We start from the raw sequence: 25995 nt of genomic DNA, 5'->3' as shown, positions 1-25995 counted from the left end.
GTCTTCTTCTGCTGTTCCCTTTAGTGTTTACTTCCTGTCTGTCTTCTTCTGCTGTTCCCTTTAGTGTTTACTTCCTCGCTGTCTTCTTCTGCTGTTCCCTTTAGTGTTTACTTCCTGTCGTCTTCTTCTTCTGCTGTTCCCTTTAGTGTTTACTTCCTGTCTGTCTTCTTCTGTTGTTCCCTTTAGTGTTTACTTCCTCTCTGTCTTCTTCTGCTTTTCCCTTTAGTGTTTACTTCCTGTCTGTCTTCTTCTGTTGTTCCCTTTAGTGTTTACTTCCTCTCTGTCTCTTCTTCTGCTTTTCCCTTTAGTGTTTACTTCCTGTCTGTCTTCTTCTGATGTTCCCTTTAGTGTTTACTTCCTGTCTGTCTTCTTCTGCTGTTCCCTTTAGTGTTTACTTCCTGTCTGTCTTCTTCTGCTGTTCCCTTTAGTGTTTACTTCCTCTCTGTCTTCTTCTGCTGTTCCCTTAGTGTTTACTTCCTGTCCGTCTTCTTCTGCTGTTCCCTTTAGTGTTTACTTCCTCTCTGTCTTCTTCTGCTGTTCCTTTAGTGTTTTACTTCCTGTCTGTCTTCTTCTGCTGTTCCCTTTAGTGTTTACTTCCTCTCTGTCTTCTTCTGCTGTTCCCTTTAGTGTTTACTTCCTGTCTGTCTTCTTCTGCTGTTCCCTTTAGTGTTTACTTCCTGTCTGTCTTCTTCTGCTGTTCCCTTTAGTGTTTACTTCCTCGCTGTCTTCTTCTGTTGTTCCCTTTAGTGTTTACTTCCTGTCTGTCTTCTTCTGCTGTTCCCTTTAGTGTTTACTTCCTCTCTGTCTTCTTCTGCTGTTCCCTTTAGTGTTTACTTCCTGTCTGTCTTCTTCTGTTGTTCCCTTTAGTGTGTACTTCCTGTCTGTCTTCTTCTGCTGTTCCCTTTAGTGTTTACTTCCTGTCTGTCTGTCTTCTTCTGCTGTTCCCTTTAGTGTTTACTTCCTCTCTGTCTTCTTCTGCTGTTCCCTTTAGTGTTTACTTCCTGTCTGTCTGTCTTCTTCTGCTGTTCCCTTTAGTGTTTACTTCCTCTCTGTCTTCTTCTGCTGTTCCCTTTAGTGTTTACTTCCTGTCTGTCTTCTTCTGTTGTTCCCTTTAGTGTGTACTTCCTGTCTGTCTTCTTCTGCTGTTCCCTTTAGTGTTTACTTCCTGTCTGTCTTCTTCTGCTGTTCCCTTTAGTGTTTATTTCCTCTCCATGAGGGATATATGTATAGAGTGTTTTGAGTCCATGAGAATGGAAGAGCTGTTCCTCCGATGATCAAACAGTTGAATATAACGTCTCTCGCCGTGTCTCCTTCAGAGTGACCTCCGTCCGGACAGGAAGCCGCGCGCCGTCCGTCCGTCCGGTCGTCTCTGCACCGAGCTGCACAAACACCTGACCACCGCTCGAGACACTGAGGAGGACAAGGAGGAAGAGGAGGAGGACGAAGAGGAAGAGGACAGCGAGTCAGAGGAGGAGGACGAAGATGAAGAGGAGGAGTCTTCCAGCAGCGACGTGGAGGGAGGAGTCGTCGCTGTTCCTCCTCCGAAGTCTCAGTTCAGCTCGGAGAAGGAGCTGCGCTCGGTGGTGGATCTGATCACCTACATGCACACCTACTGCCTGCCCATCCGCAAGCAGCAGACCTGGGATCAAAGGAAGGAGGCGCCGAGGCCGAGGGCCCGAAACGAGACGCCCCGCCCCCCCACCAACACCCACAGCAGGGTGGTACTGGTGTCCGCGCCGGGCACTGGGAGCAACAGCGCCCCCCGCAGGATGCCCTTTGCAAGGTTAGTCAAATCAAAGTGTTAGAAATGTAGAGTGCAGGTTTCCAACTCAAAGACACTTCTGGATGCTAACCTGTACATTGCACAACTAGCATACATTTCATATGCAGACGACAGTTAATAGGTGTTGGAGGTTATTGAGGACGCTGAGTCCATTTCTGACATTTTCAGGATCGAATATGACAGTTTTAACCAGGAATTGGCCATATGTGTACTCCTGTTGGGCTGAATCAGCTGAATCTTGGGTCGTTTTGACTCAAAACTGAAATTGTGGACCCTGAAGATGTCAGCACTTCCTCAATATACCTCAACAACCACACCAACATTGTCCGTTCTCGATATCTTTACTGTAGCAGCGTAATGTCCGCTCTGTGGGACGAACGAAGGAATTCTGATCCGGATTCTGTTTCGTACTCCTGGTGGACTGATGTTGCTGGTTGGGTCGTTTTAAAGTTTCAGAGGACTCAAAAATGCAACGTGGGACCCTAATAATGTCAGAATTCGATACCACTTCCTCAATATACCTCAAAACCCACACCAACATTGTCCGTTCTCGATATCTTACTGGAACAACTTATTCGGGGGAAATGAGCTCAAAGCTAAATCTGGCACGGTTACGGCCCGTCTACACTACAGGCATCAAAAAATCTTGAAGCTGGGCGTGTCTGAGGCTTGGCGATTTCTCGCGCCCAAGGCGACCAACAACCAATCACATGAATCTCCCGCCCCCGACATACAAAGCAATAGCAATGTTAAAACGAAGTAAACTGGATATAAAATCCCCCCTGTCTCTGCCCCCTCCCTCCATGCCTCGCTCCTCCGGTCTGTACCCGGTAGATGAACAGAGACTGATCACACAGAACCGGGTGATTCACGACCGCTGTAATCAATTTTCCCTCCATTTTTGTGAATATGAGGAAATGACCTGCGTAGTCTCTCCCCGCATACACGCGGTTTGATTGGCTAGCACTTGTACTGTCAGATTTGCATATGCGGGATTTGATTGGCTGATGCCAAGCATCGAGCCTCAAAAGTTGAACATTGTGAACAACTTTTGAAAGTTGAACATTGTTCAACTTTTGATGCCGATAGATGCTCGTGATGCTTGCAAAGCCATGCCATGCTCCCCACAATGCAGTTCGGCGAAGTTTAAAAATCTTCTACGTCACCCCATTCAAATGAATGCGTTCAAAGCATTTTTCGATGCCTGTAGTGTAGACCGGCCGTTATTACGCTTGACACATTTGAATGTCTGAAGTGTTCGTTACTGTGCGTTGTCGCTGCCAAATAAACGATGCATAATAATAATTCTGTTTCCTGTCCTTCAGGCGGCGGGAGATGAAGGCCAACTCTCTCCTCCGAGACCTCCTGCAGCAGAGCAGCTCGTACGACGTGAGCAAGCCTTACGGACTGCAAACCCCCCCCTACGTGCACTCCCCCAGCAGAGTCTCACACCCAAATAAATCCTCCTCCCCCCCCTCCACGACGAATAAACTGGAGCTCCGTAAAGACTCCCAGCCGAGGCGGCCTCAGAGCCCGGAGGATTTGGAGGATTTTGTGGATTTTGCGGATTTCGCGGAGGATGGCGGCTCTTTTTCGGTTCGTCGCTCCCGTCGACTCGCCTCTTTCCCGAGTCGCTTCGGCAAGAGGCTTCGGCCAGGAAAGGAGAGGGAAGGAGTCGTGGGGAGGAAGGAAAGGGAAGAAAGGGAGGAGGCGAGAGTGGGAGTCAAAGTGCTGCCGACACAAACGGGAGGAGCCACGACGACGACGACGGAAAAGCTGACGGCCGGAGAACTAGAGAACAAACACTGCTGCCACAACGGTGAGGTTTAATACACACACACACACACACACACACACACACACACACACACACACACACACACACACACACACACACACACACACACACACTCACACACACTTCCTATTGGAGGGTATGATAACTTCCTGTTGGAGCGATTGATAACTACCTATTGAAGGGTTTGATAACACACACACACACAGTAGAAGAAGTACACAGATGTCTACACATTTTCCCAATTTGGGATGAATAAAGTACATACAAAAATAACAGTTAAGAATGACACACACACACACACACACACACACACACACACACACACACACACGCTGGGGTGCATGTTATAAACTGTGTTTTTCATGTGTTTGCAGAGAAACGAGCCTGCCTCTGTCTGCCTCTCAACTCCAAGAACACAGGGTGAGTCTCTCCATGTGAAGATCAGACCAGATCAGACCAGATCAGACCAGATCAGATCAGATCAGACCAGATCAGATGAGACCAGATCAGATCAGATCAGACCAGATCAGATGAGACCAGATCAGACCAGATCAGATCAGACCAGATCAGACCAGATCAGATCAGACCAGATCAGACCAGATCAGACCAGATCAGACCAGATCAGACCAGATCAGATCAGACCAGATCAGATCAGACCAGATCAGATCAGACCAGATCAGACCAGATCAGACCAGATCAGACCAGATCAGATCAGACCAGATCAGATGAGACCAGATCAGATCAGACCAGATCAGATGAGACCAGATCAGATCAGACCAGATCAGACCAGATCAGATCAGACCAGATCAGATGAGACCAGATCAGATCAGACCAGATCAGATCAGACCAGATCAGATGAGACCAGATCAGACCAGATCAGATCAGATCAGACCAGATCAGATGAGACCAGATCAGATCAGATCAGATCAGACCAGACCAGATCAGATCAGACCAGATCAGACCAGATCAGATCTCCAGGTAGATTTCTGATAAAGAGTCCGATGTAAACTCCACATGGATTCACTGAAGCTGGTCCAGAGGCCGCTTCAGTGAAGCCGCGGACGATGTGTGCAAACCACCACGTTCATTTCCTCTGCTGTCATCTCGAACAAATCGCACTCTAATCGGTTCGATCCCACTTGTTTTGTTGCATCGATGATATGATCTAGTGCTTCACGATGTGGCTGCGCTCCATAACTCATACACTTCCAAGTATTGAGCTGTTTAGTCCGGGAGGATTTGTTGTTGGCAGGGAGGAAAAAGATGTTGAAACTAAGACGGAGAACTCGACGCTGATGAACACATTGAGCAAAGTCTGACGGATCGGTTGTGGATCTTCAAGCCTCTGTGTGCTGCAGACGGGTCAGCTTTATGGTTCCTCCACCACAGTTTAGATCGAACCATTCCTGCTTCAGAGTCTCCTTCGGTCTCTTCATAGGGATCTGCTTCAAAGTAGATTCTGGCACTTTTCCACTTGGGCTGATTGAAGCACCACAGCTAGTTCAGGCAGTCAGCTGGAGCACCAATGAGACATTAACACGTGACGCACCCCAGCTTCCCCCCAGCTTCCCCCCCAGCTTCCACCCCAGCTTCCTCCCCAGCTTCCAGCTTCCCCCCAGCTTCCCCCCCAGCTTCCACCCCAGCTTCCCCCCAGCTTCCACCCCAGCTTTCACCCCAGCTTCCACCCAGCTTCCACCCCAGCTTCCACCCCAGATTCCCCCCAGCTTCCACCCCAGCTTCCCCCCCAGCTTCCACCCCAGCTTCCCCCCAGCTTCCACCCCAGCTTCCACCTAGCTTCCCCCCAGCTTCCCCCCAGCTTCCACCCCAGCTTCCACCCCAGATTCCCCCCAGCTTCCACCCCAGCTTCCCCCCAGCTTCCACCCCAGCTTCCCCCCAGCTTCCACCCCAGCTTCCACCTAGCTTCCCCCCAGCTTCCCCCCAGCTTCCACCCCAGCTTCCACCCAGCTTCCACCCCAGATTCCCCCCAGCTTCCCCCCAGCTTCCACCCAGCTTCCCCCCAGCTTCCACCCCAGCTTCCACCCAGCTTCCCCCCAGCTTCCCCCCAGCTTCCACCCCAGCTTCCACCCAGCTTCCCCCCAGCTTCCCCCCAGCTTCCACCCCAGCTTCCCCCCAGCTTCCACCCCAGCTTCCCCCCAGCTTCCACCCCAGCTTCCACCCAGCTTCCACCCCAGATTCCCCCCAGCTTCCACCCCAGCTTCCACCCAGCTTCCCCCCAGCTTCCACCCAGCTCCACCCCAGCTTCCCCCCAGCTTCCACCCCAGCTTCCCCCCAGCTTCCCCCCAGCTTCCACCCAGCTTCCCCCCAGCTTCCACCCCAGCTTCCACCCCAGTTTCCACCCCAGCTTCCCCCCAGCTTCCACCCAGCTTCCCCCCAGCTTCCACCCCAGCTTCCACCCCAGCTTCCCCCCAACTTCCCCCCCAGCTTCCCCCCAGCTTCCACCCCAGCTTCCACCCCAGCTTCCACCCCAGCTTCCACCCCAGCTTCCACCCCAGCTTCCACCCAGCTTCCACCCCAGCTTCCACCCCAGCTTCCACCCAGCTTCCCCCCAGCTTCCACCCCAGCTTCCGAATATGTATGCACAGGTTGGAGACAAATGGATGAGGAGACAAGTAGATAGGAGGAAGGGATGTGAGCATGTAAGGATGTAGGGATCGTGGATGAAGGATAAGAGAAGGAAGGAAAGGAAGTAGGGGTTAAGGGATGTAGGAATGAAAAGTCACCGGCAAAGATGTGAGGGGCTAGAACATGAACAAAATAGTAGTGAACCTTCATAAATCATGTTCTGCATTCGCGTCATGTTTAATCTCATACACCAGATAAAATGCGCCCACATTTCATTTTGAAATATCCCTAATGAACGGCGGCCTCTGATTGGCTCTGATTGGAATCTGGGCCAGACAGACTGCTCTTGCTTGTAAAGACCAACCCCTCCCCTCCGGCCTGGATCGTCTCCAGCCAGGCTGAACGTCTCCCTCCACAAACCCCTGGCGTCCGTCCATCTTCTCAATGAGCCCGTCTTCTGAAGCGTTCACCAAAAACAGAACGACTTGTGTGTGTTCGGTTTTTTATTTCACTCTCCTGTTCTCTGGGGAGTTTCAGTAATAACCCGCCTGAAGCCAATCCACTGCACGCCGCCTTTCATGGCGACCGGAGAAACAGAAGCAGACAGCCAGGAATAGAAAGCAGAAGCGGAATAGGCGAGGACATGTGGCCGTTGCGATAAGAAACGAGGAGCGCGGTAGCTTTTACCGAGAGACACATCATTCGGATTCAGCAGCTGGAGCGATGTGTGGGTCACGGGGAGGAAAACACGACAGACGCCAACACGACAAAGCCCTCTTTAATGAAGCTCTTCTTTCTGTGTTTCCACCAGGGAGTCCCAGTACGGCAGCAAGCCTTTCGAGCAGACGCTGGGAGTGGATCTGTGCGGGACGGCAGGTAAACAAAGCTCCTTAAGGGGACAGTAAAGTGTATCGTATCATATCGTACACACAGATCGTGTTTAATCAGGCTTTGTTTGGACGATGGCAACAGGTGACAGCTCTAGACACGTCCTCATACGAGCCAGGGGAGAGCGGGGTGACTTCTGATTTAGTTTGGGATTAGACGTAACGCGATGCCGGGTTTGAACTAGGGCTGCTCCATTATGGCAAAAATCATAATCTCGATTATTTGGGTCTATCACGATTATTAAAAACGATTATCCATTAACTTTGAAAACATCCATTTATTGGAGAAAACAAATGTGAACAGTACGTTTTTAACAGTTGATTACCCCGAACTTTAGGAATAGTTCAACTGAAAAAAAAAAAAAAAAAAAAAAGTAATAATAAAAAAAAAAATCGTTTTATTTCGATTACGTTGTTTTCGTAATCGTTGCAGGCCATAATCGTAATTGCGATTAAAATAGGATTAATTGAGCAGCCCTAGTGTGAACACTCGTAGACATTTAGGGTTTAGAGCTAGAAGCCAAGGGATGAATGGATGTAGGAATGAAGATGAAGGGATGAAGAGAAGGGAGGGAGGAAAGGATGAAAGGATGTAGGAATGAAGATGAAGAGATAAGAGAAGGGAGGGAGGAAAGGATGAAAGGATGTAGGAATGAAGATGAAGGGATAAGAGATAAGAGAAAGTAGGGAGGAAAGGATGAAAGGATGTAGGAATGAAGATGAAGGGATAAGAGATAAGAGAAGGGAGGGAGGAAAGGATGAAAGGATGTAGGGATGAAGAGACAAAGATGAAGGGCATGACAACTCATGTAGGAGTTAGAAGCGACGGTTGATACGACTTTCTTATGTGCAGTAAATCTGTAAATATGGAGCTGGAGCCAGCTGTTAGCCTAGCTTAGCATAATAAGGGGGAAACTAGCTGCGCTCTACGCGGTCTTCCTTCCTAGAGGGTAAATGGACCGTATCGATAGAGCGCTTTATCCAATCCACTGCTAGCAATAGCATATTGTTGCTAATAATATCTTCGCTCACTGTGAAGCACAGCTTATCCGGGGTCGATGTGCGGGACTATTTCTTGTCTGGATGCAGTTTGTTTTAAATGATTATATGAGCATTTGACTCGTGTTGTCCCTCCTCCGCAGGTCTCACCCCTCCCACCACCCCGCCTCACAAACCAGTGGAGGACGAGCTCTTCAAACCTTCAGAGGCAGGAAAACCCAGCGATGTTGTCGGCGTTTCCACGAAGGCTTCCTCGTCCTGGCTTTCTCGCGCTCACCCTCCACGGAAGCTTCTGGAACAAACGGAGCTTTACGCCCAGTTGCGGCGCATGGGTCAGGCGGGCGCCAACGAATCCTACCGGACCTTCGGAGATCACGACTACTGCACGCTGAGCCTCGGGGAGAGCAGGAAACGCAGCGCCGACATGCTGGGCGCCATGTTACAGGCGCAAAGTGGGGGAACGGATGGTAGCAAAGCACCGAAACATGTGGACGATCAGGGGTCGAGGGAGAGAGAGAGGGCGAGAGAGAGGGAGAGAGAGGAAGTGATGGTGGCGTCACAGATAGCAGAATTGCTGGAGCAGCAGATCACGACCACCACGACCAAAACGACGAGGAAGTTGGTGATTTCTTCGTTGCCGCCGCCCTCTCACTGCCAGTCGGCGACCGCTACGCCGCCGGTGTCCGAGGAGGAGGCGGAGCGATCGTCTGCATCTCGCTCGCCATCACCCACAATGCACCTGTGTCCCGACTCCCCCGCCAGCAAGACAGACTCCAGGTGAGACAGAACACGATAAAAGGCTTTATTGTCAGATCAACATGTTTCTTGCTTCACAGCAGCTCCATTTGCAACTTCAATCAATCAATCAATCAATCAATCAATCAATCAATCAATCAATCAATCAATCAATCAATGTTTATTTATAGCCCAATATCACAGGTTACATTTACCTCAGTGGTCTTCACAGTGTGTACAGAATATCAGTATGACAATACGACACCCTCTGTCCTTAGACCCTCTGTCCTCAGACCCTCTGTCCTTAGACCCTCTGTCCTTAGACCCTCTGTCCTTAGACCCTCACATCGTACAAGGAAAAACTTCCAGAGAAAACCCACAGTTTAAAGGAACATGGAGAAACCTCAGGGAGAGCAGCAGAGGAGGGATCCCTCTCCCAGGACGGACAGACTGCAATAGATGCCGTGTGTAAATTGAAAAGATAATACATTTGCAACATAGGTAGTCCAAATGTTTGGAAATGCATGTGTGTATAATAGGAAGATGAATCCACGAGGATATCCATCCAGGACCGATGATCCAGGACCACAGCCACGACTCAAGATCCAGCGCTCGCGATCCAGGACACAGGACCGCAGGATCATCCATGACTCCGGATCCCAGCGTATATAGACGCCAAAAAGAAAGAAATGTGGGGAAGCTGGGTTAATGGGAACATGAGTGTACACAGGTATAGACAGAGAGAAGGAAGAAGTAAGATGTCCCCCGACAAACTAAGCCTATATCAGCAAAACTAGGGGCTGAATCTAATCAGCCCTAACTATAAGCTTTATCAAAAAGGAAGGTCTTAAGCGCACTCTTCAACAAGGACACATGTTAAGACACGACACAAGGAATAGACATTTAGCATAACATGACGATCGCTGAAGAGAAGACATGCTCAGCTTCAGCTCTGTCTTTCATTTGAGGATTCACTCGTGCACAAAGTGGGACGCTGTTCCTCTGATTTGATAAGATGCATATCTCTGTTCAGGACCTGGTCGGAGTTAGAGATGATGTTGACATGTTGTTACGGTCGGCTGGTTCATGCAGTCTCTCACAGACCTACCACATTCGAGCAGATTTACAACTGGTAGAGCAGTTTTGACTTTGAAGCTGTGGACACACACTTGTACCGTGGAGGAAGAGGAGGGAGGGGTCAAGAAGATGTCACACGGAGAGAGGCAGGTCTCTCATAGACACAATTCACCAGTGGGGTATTTACTGACCGTATGTCGTAGAACAAAACGTTAAAATCTCTTCAGCTTGCATTGACCACAGACAGGCTAACACACTCTGAGAAACCATTGACTTCCAGACCAGGGACAGGCATTTTTTTTTTTTTATTATAAAGCTTGAGTTCCTTTATTTAGGCGTAATGGCCTCACACACTCACAGTTAATTACACATGTTAGACATTGCTCCTAAAGGCACAGATTTTATTTTGTTTTATATTTATCATTGTATTTATTTTACATGTTGACATCAGGAGATGTTATCCAGTTCTGCATCGCCTTTTATTGAAACACTTTCTTATTATTTATTTTAATATTTTCAAGACATTCTCTTTAGTCGTTCAGTTTATTGAACCTTTTAGTTTGACATCAGCCAATATAAATAATATGGCCATCTGAGTGTGTGTGTGTGAGTGTGTGTGTGTGTGTGTGTGTGTGTTACTGTTTTCTTTTTTTTCTTTTTTCACTTACATTTTTATTGACATTTTTATAAACATACAAAACAACATATAGTTCAGTATACACTTGAATTAGAGACCCATTGAAGAGGAAAAAAGAAAATACAAATAATCAGGGACAGGCATTTTATACACTCTAATCCAAGAACCACTCTTGGGTAATTGTCTTGGCATATTGTGGCACATATGGGAAGCCAACTGCTCACAACACAGGCTCTACAATCTGCCTGTCTGCGAACAGAGGCCAGATAGAAGAACCGCGTGTGCAGAATGGATTAAACTCTACGTCTTATACTATATCTCGACGCACCAACTCATAGAGACAAAGGCTTTACTCTACACGCAGACCTCTTTGGTTGTAAATGCGCCACAAGTCAAAGCATCGACCAACCATAGCCTTTGATGGTGTTTACTTTAAACAATATTCACTTATACCTGAGATGTGCTGTGCTCTTTTGCCCACACCTCTGCATGCAAGGCGAGTTTATTTATATAGCACCTTTCAACACAAGGCAACTCAACGTGCAGAGAGAATGTAGAGTGAAGTGAAGGGGATGCATTCAGTGTGTGAGAAATCGTTCTTGAGTCAAATCTTGTACATGTTTCAAAGACTGCACTGTGAATCAGGTCAGTGCTCATGCTGCCCTTGTAAGATACAGTGAGTTGACTTTCCACAGAATCAGGTCATTATTTCTGTACCTGGCAGACACAGGGAGGGGATGAAACAGTGAGAGGTGTTGCAGCGTTGCAGTCAGAGGGAGGAAGTGTCAGATTTTGCCGCAGTTCACCTGCTCCCTCCTGTCTGACATTTCAGCTTCACCTTCTGTCCTTTTCTCACCAACGCCTCTCTTTCTCTCTCGTTCACTTCCTAGTGAGAACTCGGAGATCTGTCCCGACGACAAGCAGAGGAACAAAGCCAAGTCTGACGAGGTACAGAGAACACACACACCTTCACACACTCTTAAATATAAAGGCAGAATGGGAGAAGTACTCAGATCTTGTACACCTCTGCTCCTCCGTAGCCTTAAGACTTTAAAACGACACAAAGCATGCAAACTGATATTCAGAGGCATGCTGCAGCAGGGAGGGGAAGTAAAGTGTTGTCCGTCCTGCAATCATTTCCCACGTCTGTCCTCCTGCTCTGCGTTGTCCTATTTTTGAATGTATGTTCCTGACTGTTGCCATGGTTTCCCTGTTTCCAGGACAACTGCCAGCTGTTCTACATCCACAACCTGCCAACCAGCGTGACCCAGAACATGCTGCGGAAACGCTTCCAGGTTTTCGGAAAACCCGAGGACTGCAAAGTCATCATCTGCAACGAGTGAGTGTGATCCTGATTCCTCCTTCTGTGAATACATCCTTTATAGTCAGAGGGAGGCGTGGTGCTCATGATGATGTCCCATCGTTATTAACTCATACTATACGGGTGCTTTTATCTTCAGTAGACTGGGCTACTTTAATATAAGTTGACAAATATGACACGTGGGGTTCCTCAAGGCTCCCTCCTGGGGCCTCTTCTCTTTCACATCTACATACTACCACTGGCTCAGATGATGAAAAATAACAAAACAAGTCGGCCTACTATCACCTTGAGAATATATCTAGGATTAAAAGACTAATGTCACAGCAGCATTTGGAAAAAAGTGTCCATACTTTTACAGGTCTCACTCAAACATAGGAAGCTGCAGCTGATCCAGAACGCCGCTGCGAACACTTAGAACGTGCAGTCCAGTTCTGAGGTCTTCACACTGGCTTCCTGTCGGAGTCAGCTGGTTTATTAAGCACTGAATAGTTTATTCTTACCTCCTGCTAAATGATGAACCATCCAGAACTCTCAAGTCTTCTGGGACTGCTGTCTGTCCCCAGAACCAGAACTAAACATGGAGGAGTTCAGTTATTATGCTCCAAACATCTGGAACAAACTCCCAGAAACCTGCAAGTCCTTTTAAATCCAGGCTATATAGCTATTCATATCTCACACTGCACTGTAACTTGTATTATCTTTGCTTTGTAATGATGTTTTTAAAGGCCATTTTATTATGTGTCTCCTCTTAAAGCTCTTAATATCTTTCATTTCTGTAAAGCACTTTTAAATGCCTTGTGTTGAAAGGTGCTATATTTATACAGGGGGTCCGCGGGGTCTTAAAAAGTATTACAAGTTGATCAATCAATTTAGCGAAAATGAAGGCTATTAAAAAGTATTAAAGGAAATTTTCCAAGGTGTTACATTTTGTAGCTTGTTGTCAGTAAGTATCTAAATGGTCCAGAGAGGTCGTGTTCTACAGTCTGAATGTACTCATGGCGTAGGTGTGTCGTGTGATTCTGTGTGGTTTATTGACGGCATCCCGTTGGGTTTGACGTCATCTGAACAGGACATCGCCCGCTCACTGCTTGATAGCGCGAAGGTCCGTTTGAGCCGGTTGCTAAGCAACATCGTTATGGGGAAATGCAAGTCTGCGTCCAAATGGTTGGAAGATAAGGAGGAAGGACGATCAGTACTGTATATAGTCAATGTGAGGTGAAGTGTGTCGCCAAGGTAACCGGTTAGAACTCAAAGTGGCGATGAGGTCTTAAGATGTATGGAAAGGGTCTTAAGAAAGGTCTTAAAATGTTTTACATTTGACTTCAGGATTCCTGCTACACCCTGATATACCTGCCTTACCTACTGAGGGCTCATCAGCCGTGCCGGTCTCAATCCCCAGAAGTAATCCGGCCACCTGTTGGTTTAAGGATGAGTCGCAATCGTTCTTCTTTTAAAAGAAAGGGATATTGCCCTTGACCGAGTCACGTCTCCCGGGACGTGTGCGGTCTCTGCCCACTGATAAAGGGTCAATAACAAAGGACACATCTCCCCAGAGACATTGATTAAATACGACTTTTAAACAAAGAAATGGTGTCTTGTTTTGTTGCAGACATTCTTCCTTTTACGCATCCTTTAAAATGCTGAAATAGACTTGAAGTATTAAATACAAATCAGGCATCGGTCCAGGGACAGACTGGATCCAATAGGCGACGTATGTGGATTCCTTTCCTCTGTATTTCAATCCAATTATCCTCTCAATGTGTGCGTCGAATGCCCATTGAATGAAAGGATGCATATGATTCATTGAGCGTTCTCCATCTTTACTGATGCCAGGACATACGCTTTCATCCTCTCTAAAGCAAACTGTCTTCATCTTAATGTGTGTTTGCAGGGAGCGCTGTGGGGTGATAAAGCTCCGTCAGGCGGGGGTTCAGAAGCAGTGGAGGGAGCGAGAGCCAGTTTTCCAGAACGCTCCTGCAGGTCTGAGGCTGCTGACGAGGAAACGCTACATAGATCTTGGTAATAAACACGTATACTGCAAACTACCGGCGTGGACATACAGCTTGATGGTCTTGTGGCTCGGCATGTGTTTGCAATAGGTAGACGAATACTTTATATACTGTATCGACAGTATATAAGACATATATCATTTAGAATACACGCTGTAAAATGGTCTTGTAAGTTATTCGTTGCTAGGCCTTTTCGTCACATGATAGATTTTGGATTTGTGAGCAACATTTCAGAGGGTTACGAGTTCCTTCAACATGAGCTTAACTGGGTTTTCTTCCATTATGTTTCTCAGAAAACAGGACGTATTGTCGGATGTATATACCTATAAGTCAAGAATCGTGCCAGTCTACTCAAGAACGAGTACCACTTAAGACTACCCTTATCAAGGATTCATAAAGGTTTATAATTAGGTCATTAATTAAACACTTTATTCATCGTTAAGAACCATTTATAAACCAGTTCTAACATAGTCTTCATACGTCAACACAGGCTCACTATTTGGCAAGATGACAAAGCCTTATACTGGCTACTTAGCGAGAATCAACTCAGTGAACAACAGATACCAAGGATGCTGGCTGATGAAGGAGATGAAGTAAGCTAGGTAGCCAATATAAGGCTCAGTGAACAACAGATACCAAGGATGCTAGCTGATGAAGGAGATGAAGTAAGCTAGGTAGCCAATATAAGGCTTAATGAACAACAGATACCAAGGATGCTGGCTGATGAAGGAGATGAAGTAAGCTAGGTAGCCAATATAAGGCTTAGCAGTACAGATACATGCGGGCTCACTATTTGGCAAGCAGCCGGTCACAGTCGCCCTGTTTATCTCATGTCTTGTAAAAGCTTGTTAATGATTTATAAAGTTTTCACAACCTAATTAATACATGAATTGCAAACTATTCGTAACCCTTTATGAGGGTGGTCTTCTTGTGAAGTGGTGCCCTAGGAAGATTGATTGGAACTGATCAACTTGGACATTTGACAACCAACGCAAACATGGATTTAAAAGGCGATATTTACGATGTTGGTTAAGCAAATACCACGAGTGGGCCTTAAGTTAGGAATATCAAAAACACAACTTGGACTTTGACTCCTTGGACTTTGACTTTGACTCCTTAGACTTTGACTCCTTAGACTTTGACTCCTTGGACTTTGACTCCTTGACTTTGACTCTTTGGACTTTGACTCCTTGGACTTTGACTCCTTGGACTTTGATTCTTTAGACTTTGTCTCCTTGGACTTTGATTCTTTAGACTTTGACTCCTTGGACTTTGACTCCTTGGACTTTGACTCCTTAGACTTTGACTCTAGACGTTGACTCCTTGGACTTTGACTCTTTAGACTTTGACTCCTTGACTTTGACTCCTTGGACTTTGACTCCTTGGACTTTACTCCTTGACTTTGACTCCTTGGACTTTGACTCCTTGACTTTGACTCCTTGGACTTTGACTCCTTGGACTTTGACTCCTTGACTTTGACTCCTTGGACTTTGACTCCTTGGACTTTGACTCCTTGACTTTGACTCCTTGGACTTTGACTCCTTGACTTTGACTCATTGGACTTTGACTCCTTGACTTTGACTCCTTGGACTTTGACTCCTTAGACGTTGACTCTTTAGACGTTGACTCTTTAGACGTTGACTCCTTGGACTTTGACTCCTTGGACTTTGACTCCTTGACTTTGACTCCTTGGACTTTGACTCTTTAGACTTTGTCCCTTAGACTTTGACTCTGTAGACTTTGACTCCTTGGACTTTGACTCCTTGGACTTTGACTCCTTGGACTTTGACTCCTTGACTCCGACTCCTTAGACTTTGACTCCTTGGACTTGTTGACTCAGACTCCTTAGACTTTGACTCTTTAGACTTGGTCCCTTAGACTCTGACTCCTTGGACTTATTGACTCCTTGTATTTGACCATATCTTTGTTTCCGTGTGTTGCAGACGAGGCAGGCCCGGGCCCCGTGAAGAGCAAGTACGATGCACTGGACTTTGACACTCTGCTGAAGGAGGCCCAGAAGTCCTTGCACCGCTGACAGCGCCCCTCCTGGCAGCCTTAGTGAACTACACCCTGTACTACAGGGCCCTCAGAAAGGCCCATTAGTACCCCCATGCAAAGCAACCTCGCAAAATGTTTACATTTTTACCATTGGAATAAAGTAGTGATAAGGACCTCATTGTTTTTTTCTTTTTTTTTCTTTCACCGGAGGATATATTGCTTAAAAATGAGGAATCTACCAGAGAGCAAAAGGACTTACAACAGTACAACGAGTACGAACGATAATGATACAGCTGTTTGCTGAAAATAACCGTCTGTTGGTGACTTCAGAGGACCTCTGTAGCAAAACCTTGCTATTCCTGCGTTGGTCGTCGTGGTGTGTGTGTTTCTGCGTGTGCGTGTTATTCGTTCTGTTCGTTTTGTAATAAAAAAAGATAAAACCTCCCTTTTCCGGTTACGGGTGGCGAAGCTGCAGCCTGCAAGCTGCAACCTGCAAGCTGCAAGCCGCAAGCTGCAACCTGCAAGCTGCAACCTGCAAGCTGCAGCCTGCAAGCTGCAACCTGCAGCCTGCAGCCTGCGACCTGCAAGCTGCAAGCTGCAACCTGCAAGCTGCAAGCCGCAAGCTGCAACCTGTAACCTGCAGCCTGCAAGCTGCAACCTGTAACCTGCAGCCTGCAAGCTGCAACCTGCAGCCTGCAGCCTGCGACCTGCAAGCTGCAAGCTGCAACCTGCAATCTGCAACCTGTAACCTGCAGCCTGCAGGCTGCAAGCTGCAACCTGCAGCCTGCGACCTGCAAGCTGCAAGCTTCAGGCTGTTAACCAGAACAAAAAAAAACCTGCTTTGTTTTAGCGAAGAATTGTGGATGTTATAAATTCTAAAATCTATTGTGTGTGTGTTATGGACAAAGAATATATAAAAAAACATTTAACGTAATCATTTGATGACTGATACAAGTTTACAAATCTAAAATGAAGAAGAAGAAACTCATGTTTTTTTTTCTTTTTGTAAATGTAGTGCTTCCTTGATTTGATCTATGCACTGTACGGAGGGAAGCGCCTCCTCCACGTTCCCTGTGTGACTCGAACTCTGCCATGCTTTAGGTTTCTGCTACTGGCTGCTGCAGGCTCTGTTTGGTAGGCGTTTCATACATTAAGACCCCGACTATGACCTGGAAAAAGATGTACCTTTATATTTATTCCAACCCGTGCAAACACGGATTGGAAAGGCAATATGTACTGCGTCTGTAGAGCAAGTTAGAAAACACAATTTGACGGGTGTTTCATGGGTTGCTTCCAGGCACGTTTTTTCCACATCTGGAGGGGTCTTGATGTACCTTTTATAGGGTCCCACTGAACAAGTGTCCTCTGAAGGATGCAGCCTAATCACACCCACAGCCAATGCAACACTTACTGTTTACATTTGGACTGCAGCAAGCAGGACAACAATGGGGAAATGAAGATGGTAGCCATAGAATACTTTATATCATACTTTGTTATGAATCCATCACAGCTGCACTTTGTCCAGATCCTCCGTTACACTCATCCAACTATTGTTAATGTCCTGGTGACATTAGTGCATTGGGTTTCTAAGTTTAAAGGGGATCAAGACCACGTTGCCCCCCCTCCTATAATCCACATCATCATCACAAGAAGTAGACGAACCTGTTGGAATGTATTCAAGAATTTGAATGTAATCATCGAGTTTTCCCCATTTCTGCTTGCCCAAAGATTGTGGAGTTTTGTTGGTGCTTTAAAGTAAGTTGTCCGGTCTGCAGGAAGTTACCGTTTGAAATGCAGTCCGGTTCGAACCGCTTTCCTGACGCAGCCAGTAGCAGTGAAAAGGGAGAGAGCCTCCACACCTTTATTGCCAATACGGTGGCACCAAAGGGCGAGCGAGGGACGGGCTTGAAAGTAAAAAACAAAAAAACGAAAATCTGGTTTCTCATCCGGGAGGTATCGGCTGATCTCTACCTCACGTCCGTCCGTCCCTTCCTCCGTCTTCTGGAGGCTCTCGGCCATCTTCTTTTACGAGTCCATTCTGTCAGAAATGTTCTTCTGTCGGGCCCTGACTTATGGCTCGTTTCGGGGTTTGTCTTTTGATACTATGGCTCAAAAGGGGAATAATCTCCGTCTCTCTTTCTCTAACTCTTTCCTCCGCTTGCCTCATAACGGTTTTAAGCGTGTCCGTTACTTGGCGTCTCGACCATGTGTCCGTGTGTTTCTGAGTGTTTCGTCTTTGTCTCGTGTTTGAGTCGGACACTGCTGGCGCTTGCAGGTCGGCGAGGAGGGGTCGAACGCTGGCTTTAGGGTTTGTTCGATCCTCGATCGAAGGGGGACGAAGAGTCTCCTGGTTTTCAGTTTTTATTCAGGGACACGTTCCTCCGCTCCTCGCCTAAGAATTTCAATACATCGCAGCCCGACTCCCTCTAAACTGTCGCTTTCCGTCTCGTGGGTTCTCGGCCTCGGGTCTTCCCCAAGCCCCTGGTGACCTCCCGCTTTATAACCAATAATCCCTCTTCTACCCGTCCTATCTAATCAACTCCTTGGTAACACACACAACAAATTGAATGTTTACATCACTCGCTTCTCCTTTGACTTTATTAGGAATGCACACTTAGTACAAAGGCGCCTTATTCAGTGTTTAAAAAAAATAATTAACAGCAAAGTGAGGCGTTACCTTCTCCATGCTCACTGATGTCCAAATCTAACAAAACCACTTTAGTGCTATACATACTGATTGAGAAGTTATCAAAACAATTATTTAAAAACGCAAACAACTGAATAAGTATTTGTGCTTAGTATGTATACTACTAAAAAAGTGAGAGAATGTGCCGGTTTACATATAAAAAAAAGAATATATATATAAATATAAAATGTGTATATAGCACTATGCCTCGTTGTAAACATAAATTGTATTGTGTGTTTTTTATTTTGAAGTGGCGGGTTATAGTTGATAGCTAATCAGACAGGCAGTGCAGGGAGGACATGAAGGGAATTGAGAGTTCACACTGGTGTAAAAGACATCCCTTTAGACTATCACACGAAAAGGTTTCTTTGCTGTTTATGAAATATTTTTTAAAGCTTTTTTTTAATGTTTTCTTAAAGAGCAATTTGAAATGCAATACATAATAATCTTATCTTTAAGACAGCCTTTCCGAGACACTGAGGTAATACTAATATATAGGTTGGGTGTTGAGCGACAGATCCAATAGACTACTGTACTGTATGTAGACTGCTGTTAACCACAAAAAACACGTGAAAACTACTGGAAGAAAGGGGTAGTTGTGAACACATATACAAAACAAATCGTACCATATACTCTTGCACAAATAACGTCCCAAGTGGTGAAATATCTTCACAGTTTTTATTTTCGTTGAAAGGAAGCCATTGTAACTGCTATCACCTGCGATGGTGCACAGGTGTGTCGAACACCTGTACTACAGGAACAGCCAATAACTAAACGTGTATGACTGGTGGAGGAATGTGGGGGGATGGGAAAGGAGACGAAAGCAAGTCGTCGCTGGTTTGACCCGGTTCTAGTTTCACATTAGTTGATACCGATAAGGTAGACACTGTAGAAACCCCAGTTTAAATGATTGTATACCACAGGGAAACATAACGTACAGAACGCGTGGTCCAACTGGCTGGCACGTGTTGTGTTTTAGAAGTAAAGCATACAAGCAGTCGGATTCGGCACATTTGGGAATGTTGCGTAGACGTAAAACATAGAGTGGAAGTCAGGGGTGTTCATAGGAGAAGACATTTGCTTCTCTTTGGCTAACGGGCAAAAGGCTTTCGTTAGCATCTCTTGCTAACCCTTCCACGTGACAAAGCTAGCTCTAGTTTGGCCTCTTGGGGGATCTTAGTTGTGTATGTCGAGGATCTCTTGAACGGAGAGTCAGTGGTTGGGTTTCGACAGTGTCTGCCGCCGTGCCAGTTAGGGTGCCTCGATTTTCTAGAGGTTAATGACGTTGGAGAACCCATTTTTCATCCTGGCAAGCCTTAAAATCAATCGGTTGGGGAAGACGAAGCTACCACTAGCTTTTATTATTGCTGTTTCAACTCCTTTCCAATCCAATGCGGTTTATGATTACTGACGTAATTACAACTTTTTTCAATAGCCATATTATAAAAAGGTATATACATATATATGAATATATATTTGTGTGTTTGTGTAGATATCTAGATGATTATATACTTTCTTATAGAAAACTTTGATGTTGACCATTCTCCTCTGTGTTTTGAGAACACGTTGACGCATTTCAACAGAATAATAATAGTGCTGTCCACTCGGTCTAGGTCCTAGATCGATGGACAACGAATCCAAAAAAAAAACGTCCTTCCAAAGGGAAACACCCTCCGAATGCAATACCTTGCTGCCCATTCTTCATTTCAGGAAAAAATGGAAAATGGCAAGAAAACCGTCAAACTTGACCAAAAAAAGACCTTTACACACCGACAATAACGAGCGTGGCTAAGGGGTGGCTGTGGGGGGTTTCCACGGCCATTTCAGATCCAGTTTTATAGATGTTTCCAATGCCATGGGCCACTAAAACACGTCTTTGTTCTCACGTCACGTACTGTTTTACTTTGGGAAAAAACAATGTATCTGTCAGCTATAGCTACACCGTCAAAGAGTGCTTTCAACGCCGGCCTCAGATTCCTCTTCCATGTCTGATCTGAACGCCTGTGTCAACACCTACAGTCGTTCAACACACACACACACATGGGTAACCTGTCAAACTTGATGTCAAACAGGCACTTAGTAGGGACTGCAAACTGTCTAATTCTGCTAGATGTGAGTTGGAGTGGTTCTTCGGGTGGAAGTTAATATGTTGACATAAAGGGCATACATTGTTTTTGATGTTTTCTTGATGTTATTGTCTATTTACATCTAATGACTATCAAATTCACATAAATGATTTTTCTTTTTTAACTTTAGTTTTTGGTAAAACAAAAAAGGTAAATACTGCTAGTGAGATTTTATATTTTTACATATGTTGGTTTTATTTTGTTTTTTATTTATACGCCACTTAGTTTGGATGTCTTTAAATGGTGTTTTTTTCTTTCTTTGTTTTGTGTGATTTCATATGTCTTGAGAATGTGGAGACAAAGGCATTTCAGTATTTTTGAATTGTTAAAATCTAGTTTCATAGAAGCGGAAGTATCTGATGTTATAAATTATATTTTAATTCATGTAAATAGTTTAAAACAGAAGACTATGGCTTCCTTTTAAACTGAATACATTTCTCTTCAGAGATTGTTTACATTATGAAACTGTAGAGATGTGCTCCTCATATACTGTATAAAGTACATATATTCATTGATTTGCCTCCAAAAAATAAAATCCTAATGAACAGCACTCTGTCTGCGCATCCCGTGTTTTTGAATGTTGAAACAGCACATTATAATATATTGTTAAAATCACTGTTACGGGTGTTAAGTTTCAGAACATTGAAAGAAAGATTTCACACTTTTTAAATGACAGAATGTTGTTTTACGAGAATAACCAGGGTGTAGATGGATATTATCATTCAATGAATAAAGTCAGCATTTTGAGAAAACTGTCAGAATTTTGAGGAAAAAGTCAGAATCTTTTGATTTTTAGGAAGATTCTGACTTTTAAAATTTCAGACAAAAAGTACGAATTTTGAGGAAAAAGTCAGAATTCGAAGAATAAATTAATCTATCTATCTCTAGCAGTGGCAAACCGTGTCTATCACTTCTGTAGACACACACACACACACACACACACACACACACCCCCCCACCGCGCCCGCCGTTATAATATCCGTCTTTTCACTGAATTGTCGTCTTGAAAAGGGTACTCACAACAATTCCACAACAACTTCATCTTCACTTGTTGCACTTAAAGGTGGGGTAGGTACATTTGAGAAACCGGCTCGAGATCGCTAGAATTTGAAAATACACAACCGGAGAAAATCTGCCACTTCCTTACAGAGCCCCTCCCCCAACACACACGAACGCGCACATGACCAATGAGGGCACGAGATAAGTTTGTGCCCCGATGGAAGGCTGACAGGCAGGTAGGCCATTCCAGTTACTTTACCCGGCTAAACGGATTGGTTGTACTTTTTACAGTATTACGGCTTCTACAGATGAAATTTTTTTATGGATTTTTGTCAAAGCACTTCAGATATTCATTGCTGTCGGGATGTTCAGAGCATTCCATGGAATACAACAAAAAGTGTATCTCGAGCCGGTTTCTGACACTTACCTACCCCACCTTTAACAATTCAACGTTAAAAACAATAACACGGCATGAATTGCTTCGTCGCATTCATCTAGAGCAGTGTTTCTCAAACGTTTTCATACCAAGGACGGAGGACCACTTAACCAATAAAAAAACACTCGCGGACCACCTAACTCCATAAATATCAAAAAACACATCGTTTTTCTAGAACAGATTACAAATCGCCTGAAAACGGTACAAACAAGTGGCAACATGTGTGACGAAGGTGTTGCGCTGGGCTATATCATACCATCGAAAGTGAAACTTAACCTCGCTCCATTGCGGAGATATTCCCGCGAGAGTGCGGAAAACTGAAATGTATTTATTTATTTCAAATGTGATATTTTACCAATATACTCACGGACAACCAGTGGTCCGCGGACCACACTTTGAGAAGCACTGATCTAGATCCTCTGCCTCGAGCCAGAGAACTAGCGGGCCTTCTAGAGCACCTGGAACCGAGGGGAACTCTGAAAGAACACGCCCATTGGCTACAAATCAATATCTGATTGGTTGATCAAACTGTCAGTCCAAACGTACGCTCTCATTCAGTGCAGCGGCCAGGGCCTTCGATCAAGGATGTAGAATACCTTGGTGAAGGAGATTCTACCCAGAGACCCAGAACAAGATCTGATTGGTTGCTTTCTTTTCGAACACAAACCCACTGAAATGCGTAGCATGGCCCGAGAAGGACAAACAAATCAACGTGACACTGTGATATCACAGATCAACAACACAGATACCTCATTTATTCATTTTATATACATTTTATTTATATAATTAAATAGATGTTTTGTTTGTTTTGTCTGAGTGTTCCAGAGTATTCTCTGAACACCTTGAAGGCCCTGACGGTTCACCACTGATCTCTTGAAAATATTAGATAGCTAGCCATCATTGTTAGATTTCTAGCTATCATTGGTGGCTCTCAGAACTTAAATCAGATTTGTTATTTAACCCCCTATGGTTAGACTAACAGTTGCACCTGTGTCTACTTTCAGACAGTGAGAGTCCTTATTAAAACATGATGACGTGTTTTTTTTTTTTACATAGATTCATAAATAAGCGTTATTTGGATCAAATCATATTGGTAATCGAAATAGCTAGTTCGTTAAGATTGAAACTCCCGTGTCCTGAGATTCATGGGTGATGACCTGTTTCAGGGCTGAGTTTTAGGCATTGAGTTCAGAAATCTCTTATTAGCCAAGCATTTATCAAAAGTATACATCCTTATTGAGACATATTGAAGAACTACTTTAGTGAGGACATGACGGTTGTTAGGGAATCATTTGCAGGTATTCAACCTTTGACACAGTTCATAATGTTCTCCTCTCACTGTCTCCTTTCCCACGGCACAGGTCTACGGCCTTGGGTTCTGCTGCTATCTCTCTGAAGGGGGAGGAGCTTGGGTTCTGCTGCTATCTCTCTGAAGGGGGAGGAGCTTGGGTATTGCTGCTATCTCTCTGAAGAGGGAGGAGCTTGGGTATTGCTGCTATCTCTCTGACGAGGGAGGAGCTTGGGTATTGCTGCTATCTCTCTGAAGGGGGAGCAGCTTGGGTATTGCTGCTATCTCTCTGAAGGAGGAGGAGCTTGGGTATTGCTGCTATCTCTCTGAAGAGGGAGGAGCTTGGGTATTGCTGCTATCTCTCTTAAGGGGGAGGAGCTTGGGTATTGCTGCTATCTCTCTTAAGGGGGAGGAGCTTGGGTATTGCTGCTATCTCTCTTAAGGGGGAGCAGCTTGGGTATTGCTGCTATCTCTCTGAAGGGGGAGGAGCTTGGGTATTGCTGCTATCTCTCTTAAGGGGGAGGAGCTTGGGTATTGCTGCTATCTCTCTTAAGGGGGAGGAGCTTGGGTATTTCTGCTATCTCTCTGAAGGGGGAGGAGCTTGGGTATTTCTGCTATCTCTCTGAAGGGGGAGGAGCTTGGGTATTGCTGCTATCTCTCTTAAGGGGGAGGAGCTTGGGTATTTCTGCTATCTCTCTGAAGGGGGAGCAGCTTGGGTATTGCTGCTATCTCTCTTAAGGGGGAGGAGCTTGGGTATTTCTGCTATCTCTCTTAAGGGGGAGGAGCTTGGGTATTGCTGCTATCTCTCTTAAGGGGGAGCAGCTTGGGTATTGCTGCTATCTCTCTGAAGGGGGAGCAGCTTGGGTATTGCTGCTATGTCTCTTAAGGGGGAGGAGCTTGGGTATTGCTGCTATCTCTCTTAAGGGGGAGCAGCTTGGGTATTGCTGCTATCTCTCTTAAGGGGGAGGAGCTTGGGTATTGCTGCTATCTCTCTGAAGGGGGAGGAGCTTGGGTATTTCTGCTATCTCTCTTAAGGGGGAGGAGCTTGGGTATTGCTGCTATCTCTCTTAAGGGGGAGGAGCTTGGGTATTTCTGCTATCTCTCTGAAGGGGGAGCAGCTTGGGTATTGCTGCTACTCTCTTAAGGGGGAGGAGCTTGGGTATTTCTGCTATCTCTCTTAAGGGGGAGGAGCTTGGGTATTTCTGCTATCTCTCTTAAGGGGGAGCAGCTTGGGTATTGCTGCTATCTCTCTGAAGGCGTAGCAGCTTGGGTATTGCTGCTATCTCTCTGAAGGGGGAGGAGCTTGGGTATTGCTGCTATCTCTCTGAAGGAGGAGGAGCTTGGGTATTGCTGCTATCTTTCTTAAGGCGGAGCAGCTTGGGTATTGCTGCTATCTCTCTTAAGGGGGAGCAGCTTGGGTATTGCTGCTATCTCTATGAAGGGGGAGGAGCTTGGGTATTGCTGCTATCTCTCTTAAGGGGGAGGAGCTTGGGCATTGCTGCTATCTTTCTTAAGGCGGAGCAGCTTGGGTATTGCTGCTATCTCTCTTAAGGGGGAGCAGCTTGGGTATTGCTGCTATCTCTATGAAGGGGGAGCAGCTTGGGTATTGCTGCTATCTCTATGAAGGGGGAGGAGCTTGGGTATTGCTGCTATCTCTCTTAAGGGGGAGGAGCTTGGGCGCATTGTTGTTGCCAGATTATGACCGAGCAGAGGCTGACATGAAGTTTCCACTTGCTTCAGGAGTTTCCCCCACACCGGTCTACAGGCGTTTGCTTTATTTTATAGCCCTTGTCTGAAATGCGGCAGAGAAAACAAATCCCACAAAGTTTAAAATACTCATATTTCCATAAAAGGATGGAAAGAGTTTTCCTGTTGTATGTTTTTAGAAATTCCTGCTTCAAACAAAATCAACTCTCTCAGACTGAACGTGCCTTTAGACAAAGCGTTACTCATGCATACACAACACTGCATGCATTGTGTGTTGTGCTACTGTGCTCAGTCTATCTATGCTGTGGAGAGGTTCACACACACACACACACACACACACACACACACACACACACACACACACACACACACACACACACACACACACACACACACACACACACACACACACACACACACACACACACACACACACACACACACCCTTCCCAGTCCTTCCTGGTTAAACAGCATCCTATTACCAGGCCGCTGGCAATTTTCCGGATGGCTGGAGAGCGATTCACATTCAGCGTCTGATGTCAGAGCAGGAACATCATCACTGTGTACCAGCTCTCTCTCTGGTCTGCTGTCACACACACACACACACACACACACACACACACACACACACACACACACACACACACACACACACACACACACACACACACACACACACACACACACACACACACACACACACTGGAACAACTGTGTGTTCACTGAGCGCACAAAAACATGAGGGGAAAGGATCGTATAAATGTAACAGGACGATTTTCTATTAGTTTAACCTGGAATGCCACACGGTCTTTGAGAGCGCAGAACGACACGATACAAACATGACACGAGTAAACATGAGTTTTAATGGTAATGGATGTAATAATAATAGATTCAATTGATTATAGCGCCTTTCAAGGTAGTGTCTC

The 25995-nt window shown here is 45.7% G+C and overlaps 1 protein-coding gene across 1 annotated transcript; it reads left to right on the top strand.

The window, feature by feature from the left end:
* Positions 1–1316: 1316 nt before the first annotated feature.
* ppargc1b (peroxisome proliferator-activated receptor gamma, coactivator 1 beta) lies at positions 1317–21182 on the top strand (the record flags this gene model as incomplete). Its single annotated transcript, XM_034077246.2, has 9 exons — positions 1317–1783; positions 3109–3602; positions 3956–4001; positions 6976–7040; positions 8194–8827; positions 11390–11447; positions 11720–11838; positions 13712–13839; positions 15773–21182. Coding segments are annotated over 9 exons (2103 nt in total), but the record flags the coding sequence as incomplete, so codon positions are not given.
* Positions 21183–25995: the final 4813 nt, after the last annotated feature.

This window comes from Pseudochaenichthys georgianus, unplaced genomic scaffold (genome assembly GCF_902827115.2).
Source record: "Pseudochaenichthys georgianus unplaced genomic scaffold, fPseGeo1.2 scaffold_1429_arrow_ctg1, whole genome shotgun sequence".
NCBI classification, from domain to species: Eukaryota; Metazoa; Chordata; class Actinopteri; order Perciformes; family Channichthyidae; genus Pseudochaenichthys; species Pseudochaenichthys georgianus.
Note: the sequence above shows the minus strand (reverse complement) of the source record. Positions and strands in the feature narration are given on the sequence as shown.